Source organism: Lutjanus erythropterus, chromosome 22, assembly GCF_056507025.1.
Source record: "Lutjanus erythropterus isolate fLutEry1 chromosome 22, fLutEry1.hap2, whole genome shotgun sequence".
In the NCBI taxonomy this organism is placed as follows: Eukaryota; Metazoa; Chordata; class Actinopteri; order Lutjaniformes; family Lutjanidae; genus Lutjanus; species Lutjanus erythropterus.
The window spans coordinates 28,653,008-28,659,491 of record NC_139338.1 but is presented as its reverse complement, the minus strand read 5'-3'; the positions used below and the strand labels follow the sequence as shown (position 1 = coordinate 28,659,491).

General features: G+C 44.2%; 1 protein-coding gene across 2 annotated transcripts; it reads right to left on the bottom strand.

The window, feature by feature from the left end:
* Positions 1 to 388: 388 nt before the first annotated feature.
* LOC146307099 (shaker-related potassium channel tsha2) lies at positions 389 to 6,196 on the bottom strand. 2 transcript variants are annotated; one of them, XM_084710684.1, is made up of 2 exons: positions 3,921 to 6,196; positions 389 to 1,921 (listed from the first exon to the last, which is right to left on the bottom strand). In XM_084710684.1, the coding sequence occupies exons 1-2, from the start codon at positions 4,600 to 4,602 to the stop codon at positions 1,113 to 1,115; spliced, it is 1,491 nt and encodes a 496-aa protein (XP_084566810.1). In that variant the 5' UTR covers positions 4,603 to 6,196; the 3' UTR covers positions 389 to 1,112. The 2 variants fall into 2 exon arrangements, with proteins under 2 accessions (XP_084566810.1, XP_084566809.1); XM_084710683.1 differs by having other exon boundaries at positions 3,960 to 6,194.
* Between the last annotated feature and the right edge of the window lie 288 nt (positions 6,197 to 6,484).

Below are 6,484 nucleotides of genomic sequence, written 5' to 3'. Positions count from 1 at the left end.
TAAACTTAAAGTCTCATATCAAAGTGGTTTAATTTTAGGATAATTGATTCTTCCACATCACCTGATCCACCACTGAGCTCCAGCCAGCCTGAATGGAAAATACATGAGGGTGAAATAACAGGTGCATGCGTGCGGGGAACATAATAAAAACAGCCACGTGCGCCTCCTGCATCACTCTGGAAATCAGAGCCTGACAGATATTCAGTCAGCCGATATCTATGTTGGTCTGTATCACTATCAGCAACATGTTGCCTGATATTAAATTCATGGTGATCTTATTAAATATGAATATTTTCTAGTTTCTTTACTTCTCTGTGACAGTTAACTGAACATCTTTGGGTTCGTCCCCATTTACCCAACCAGTATATACTAACTAACGAGTATCTTCAAACTCCAGCCCTAATCTAGATGTTTTAACCACTTTTGAGCGTTCAGGAATTGATAAATGGTCAAATATCTCTATAAATTATATAGCAGATTTTTTTTTCCAACTCTGTAAATCTAATTTCTTTTTTGGATTGTGGACTAAAGACATGAGGACGTCTTCATGGGGCTTTGTGGAGCACTAATGGACTTTTTCACCATTTTATCGTCCAACAAACTAATCTATTTATATATTCATATCAGAATCGATGTATTTAACCATTTTTGACCACTTAAGAATGAATAAAAATGGTGAAATCTTTCTCAAACATGCTTTTTTTTTTGTTACTCCAGACATCCAGTGTCAGTCGGATTCTACTGTAAATTTCGATGACATTGGTTGGTCCTGTGTTGTTGTGTCTCTGCTTCAGATGAACAGAAAAGCAAATGTAAACTTAAAACCTGCATCTTTGTGGTAATAAATTACTAAGAGAAACATTGACAACAATAATAAAGTGCTACAGCTGCTACAGGCTGATCTTTTCTACGCTTTTTCTCCACCTCATCATGACACGTAATGGAAGACAGTTTGTTTGTTTCGGGGAGATAAAAGTGATTATATTCCATCACTGTGGTGCTTGAATGAATCCCTCTGATGGCAGAAATAAGGAGGTCGAACCAGAGCGCGCAGTGCGGCACTGAAACGTTCCAGCCGCACGCCGCCCGCTGCGTAATTCTCTGCGTAAAACTCAGACGTCGGTGAGCTTCCCGGTGTAGGCTTTGTGCGGGCTGCAGTTGGTGTACTTGATGGAGTCTGCGTCGTCGCTGTCCAGGTACTCGGACTTGGACAGGGACGGCTTGCTGTCGCTCTTCTTGAACTCGCCAAACTGCTGCTGGTTGCCGCAGGTGACGTGCGTGTACTGGAACTGCTCCTCGTGCTCCGTCTCGCGGTGGTAGAAGTAGTTGAAGTTGGAGACGATGACAGGCACCGGCAGCGCGATGGTGAGCACACCGGCGATGGCGCACAGGGAGCCCACGATCTTCCCCCCGATGGTGACCGGACACATGTCCCCGTAGCCCACGGTGGTCATGGACACCACCGCCCACCAGAAGGCGTCTGGGATGCTGCTGAAGCCAGACTGCGGGTCGTCCGTCTCCGCGAAGTAGACGGCACTGGAGAAGAGGATGACTCCGATGAAGAGGAAGAAGATGAGCAGTCCCAGCTCCCTCATGCTGGCCTGCAGGGTCTTCCCGAGGATCTGGAGCCCCTTGGAGTGTCTGGACAGCTTGAAGATCCGGAACACCCGGACCAAGCGGATGACCCTGAGGATGGCGAGCGACATGGCCTGCTGCCCGTTCCCCTGGTGCTCAGCGAGCTCGAGCCCCAGCGTGATGAAGTACGGCATGATGGCCACGATGTCAATGGTGTTCATGATGTTCTTGAAGAAGGCGGGCTTGCTCGGGCACGCCAGGAAGCGGACCAGCAGCTCAAAGGAGAACCAGATGATGCAGAGTGTCTCCACGATGAAGAACGGGTCCGTGAACGGGTTTGGTTTCCCTGGAGAAACATAAACAGAGGGGGGAAGTAACTGAGTACAAATACTTTGTTACTGTACTAAACTGTTTTCAAGTATTTAATTTGAGTATTTATTTTTCTACCAACTTTCTACTTTACGTTTTGACACGTGTCTGTACTTTCTACTCTTCACATTTTCAGAACAGGCTCAGACAAAACAGACACATTACACTCAATTTACCACCAAGTTTTTATAATTTAGTAAAAGTGCACTAATGTCTGATTAACAGTTCACCTGTTGTGCACATCCTGTGGGTACAGTGAAATACCACTTCCAGAATGACTATTTTTAATTAGTAAAATTAGTCATTTTAAAGAATTCTTTATGTTTAATAAACTGAAATTTAACGTAACGACTTTTATTTTGATGTAAACTTTAATTATACTTTAAATTATGCAAAAACAATTATACTTATAACGAGTTTTGTATTCTTAAAATTATACTCCTTTTATAAAGACGCCATGACCTAGAACACAGCATAAAAGTGTTATATCTAGAACCAGAACCCTATACATTATATGGTGTGATGGTTCCATCCAGAAGCTTTGCTTTGGTTTTATGAAGAATCTTTATATCTTTTAACGGTGCAAACAAACAAGAACCCACCGCTGGGGTTCTCCCGAGAACCTTTTTTTAATTCTAAGACTTTCATCGAGAACATACCCAGGGAGTTCTACTGAGAACCTTTTAACATTATGGTACAAAGAACCTTTGACAAAAAAGTTCATCAAGGATTTCAACAATCCTTGATGAACTTTTTCTACCAAAAATAGTTCTTAACAGAACCCTTAGTCTTACAAAGAATCCTTGATTAAACCTCTCTTTAAAGAATGTGTTCCTCACAGGGAAATGGTTCTGGGTAGAACCTCACCCTTTCAGAAAGAACCCCTACTTCTAAGAGTGTATATGTATATTCTGCCTAATTTGTGTTTTTATGTTTTTACCTGTGACAGTTCACTGGTCTGACGTCCTGAAGTCACTCTGGACCATAAACTTTATCATTAAACTGTAAACTATTGGCCTCTAGATCTTTATCACTGCAAAAAAATGTTAATATTCTATACAAAAGAACATCAGCTGATACAGGATGGGGTTCGTGGAACTGACCGAATTCCTTTGATCCCATTAAAATTTTGATACCTGAGTAAATCTCATCAGTGTCAGTGAATCTTTGAGCACCTGAGATGTTCGTACAAAGATTTAATAATGTTGGTGACTGACTGTCAGTTACACACAGGAAAAACACTCTGTTACTCCTGGAGACGGGGATCATGTGACCAGTTCTACCTGTGGGGGAACAATAGTGGTCATGGTCACCTGTACCTGCTGCACCTGTTTATTTTGGTCCCTGAGCAGAACAGAGCTGGAACAGCAACGTTTAAAAAGTAACTAATACTGAGCTCTTTATTGAGAAGAAAACCTTTTAAGTATTTTTTAACATCAGCACTTTTATTTAAGTAAGTAAGGTAATAGTACTTATTCCACGTTTGGTATTTCTTTGCCATCATTGTAAGATAATTTATTACCACAAGGGGCTTGATGGTGTAAAACTGGGTAGGGGCTTGAGGGACATGTCCTTACCAATATCGCAGGACAACTGAATTGTCTCTTGCAAAAAGTTTGTGAAAAAATTAAAACATAACCACTCGAAGTCTAGTCAGTCTCAATGTAATTGATTTCCATGCATCCTGTAATCTTAGTCAGCTCTCCTCTGGCAGCAGCACCGTGTTCCCTCATTCTGCTATGCTCCAGAGGGGACACCCAACACAAGCAAAAAGGCTACATTGTCCTCAGCAGCTGTGACATAATATATTCACTTTTGCCAAACTCAGTATTATTGCCCCCTGTTGAACCCTGACCACCAAATTTTATTTTTGCTTCATCGAATTTCAGAGTGTCATTCAGGAAGTAATGAAAAGTTTTGAGCATATAAATGTTTCGTAATTTGCTTACTCCCCAATATCGAGATCGGCCCCAAACCGATACTAGTATTGTTCGGGTCCTGCACTACTTTGTTACCTGCGCTCTTGCTGCGCCCGGTGGTGCCGTTCACATCCAGCTGCTCGTCAAACGTCCGCGCCTCCTCTCTGAACTCCGGTAAAGTCTCCAGGCAGAAGATGACGATGCTGATCAGGATGACCAGCACGGACACGATGGCGATGCCCCGCGCGGGTCCGGAGCTCTCCGGGTACTCGAATAGGAGCCAGACCTGCCGCTGGAACTCGTTCTCCGGCAGCGGCCGCTCCTCCTCCTTAATGAACCCTTCATCCTCCTTAAAATTCTCGATCACCTCCTCCCCCAGCTCGTAGAACTTGATCTCCTCCATGAAGATGTCCACGGGCACGTTGACGGGTCTCCGGAGCCTCCCGCCGGACTGGTAGTAGTAGAGGATGGCGTCGAAGCTGGGTCTGTTCCGGTCGAAGAAGTACTCGTTCCTGAGCGGGTCGAAGAAGCGCATCCTCTTCCTCGGGTCGCCCAGCAGTGTGCACGGGAACTGCGCGAGCGTCTTGAGCTGCGTCTCGAAGCGCAGACCGGAGATGTTGATGACCACGCGCTCGCAGCACTCCTGGTTCTCCACGCGCTCCGGGTCGTACACGTCCTGGGCGGAGAGCGCGGCCAGTGCCACCGTCTCATCCAGGTTCTCCCCGGGCACCACGGTCATCTTTACCCCGGCAGTCCTGCCTTTACCTCCCCCTCCGAGCGACCCTCCGCGCCGCGCGTCTCTGGACCTCTCCTCCTCCTCGTCCTCACCTTCTTCTTCGCTGGTTTTACGTCTCCTGCGGGTGAGCCGCCGCTGGTGCCATGTCTGCGCTCACCTTTCCGTCCTCCGTCTGCGCGCTGCTGTAGTCTGGCTCGAGCTGTCACATTCACTGCATCTTAAGCAGCTTCGCCCTCCCCGAGCTGACGTGTGTGTGTGTGTGTGCGCGCGTTCTCTCTCACTGTGAGGGGGGAAACAAAAACACACACACACATATGCTCATCATGAATCTCATCCAGGAGCAGAAAAACATCGATTTAATCTGAAAAGCGTCGATTTTATTCGCATATATGAGCCATTTGGAGAGTTTGCGTGCCGTGCGTAATGAACCTGTTGTCTCCAGCGTGGCACAGGCTCAAGGTTACACATGAGCTGTTGTTTACGGTGAAATATGAGGAGATATGTGCGCATATAAGAATGCATTTATGAATGGAGACAGTTTACATGCGTAAATAGGTGCAAAACTCGAGAAATTTCATGCAAAAACAGGCGACTTCGTCATTTTTTCATTCATGATTTGGTCCTAAATGAATACCTGTGGCGTCCTCCTTCATCCACCCATCCTTCCATCCACATGTGACACACACCAGAAACACAAAAGAACCTCTCTGCAATGTCACGCCGCCTTCAAGACGGAATCTCGCCGACGTTTCCACACTGAGCGGCTCCACAAGTTGACTCGCAGGATCCGTCTGCAGGCATGTTGCACCGTGCATGAAAAACAAAAGCTGTGTTCTTCTTTTCTGCTCTGAAATCTGCGCAGACTGACTGTGACTGAACGGGAGGTGAACAGCAGCCGCGCTGTGCAACAAGTAAAGAGGAAAAAAAGGAAAGCTGTATGATGGAAAGAAAGAAGAAGCAGGGAGAGTTGATTCTGGGCTGCAGCTCAAAGCGGTGACGTGTTTTCCTAAAATAGCTGGATTTCTCCCAGAGCCGCAGGAAAAGTTTCTTTTCCCATGGAATGGCCCGAGGGAGCTGCAGGGGAAAACTGAGGAAGAAAAAAATAAGATGACATGAAGAGGAAAAAACAGATTTGCGTCTTCCAGCAGAGAAAGAGTGAGAGTCATTCAGAAATTATAAGTACAAGAGGTTTCAGCCCAAACACTGGAATGAACTTTAACCTCCTGAAGCAAAATAACTGCTTTACAAAAAAAAGGAAGAAAAAAATCCTAATATGGATTTGGGTAAAGAAAAAAGTTGAAAAAGGCCGCAGGTGAGAACAAAAATACAGTTTAGATTTGATCAAACAGTCTGAATAATAATCAGGCTGCAAGAGTCTGAACTCATTCTTGAGATTTCATGAGATATCACATCCAACCAAAGAATTAAAGTTAAATAAAAAAAATGTTAATACCAAGACTGTAGTTTCAATTTATAGATATAAAATCTGTGTAATTTATGAAATGTTTTGATTTACTTTAATATTTGATTAACAAATGACTTGATAATGATTAATATTTTAAAACCTTCTAATGCTGAAAGTTTTTTCTAGAACACACTGAGGAGGTTCTACTGAGAACTCTTTTGTATTATGGTACAAAAAACCCTCTGATGAAAGAGTTTCAACATTCCTTGAAGAACTCACATCAGACTTTCTTCTAAAATAAAGGGTTCTTGGGATGAACTCCCTCCCTTTCTCAGGGTTATATTGAGAACCTTTCCAAACTCCAAAGGTGCCAACAAGAACCCATCCAGGAGGTTCTACCAAGAACATTTTTAAAATTTGAAGGGTTTTTATCTAGAACACATTCAGGGGGTTAAACAGGGAACCATTTTAGATTTCAAG

Excerpts from the sequence above, each read along its gene's own strand:
- LOC146307099 (XM_084710684.1), bottom strand. The coding sequence starts at position 4,602 with ATGACCGTGGTGCCCGGGGAGAACCTGGATGAGACGGTGGCACTGGCC. Across the intron at positions 1,922-3,920 it reads CCCGAACAATACTAGTATCG|GGAAACCAAACCCGTTCACG; the intron begins GTTTGGGGCCGA and ends ATGTTTCTCCAG.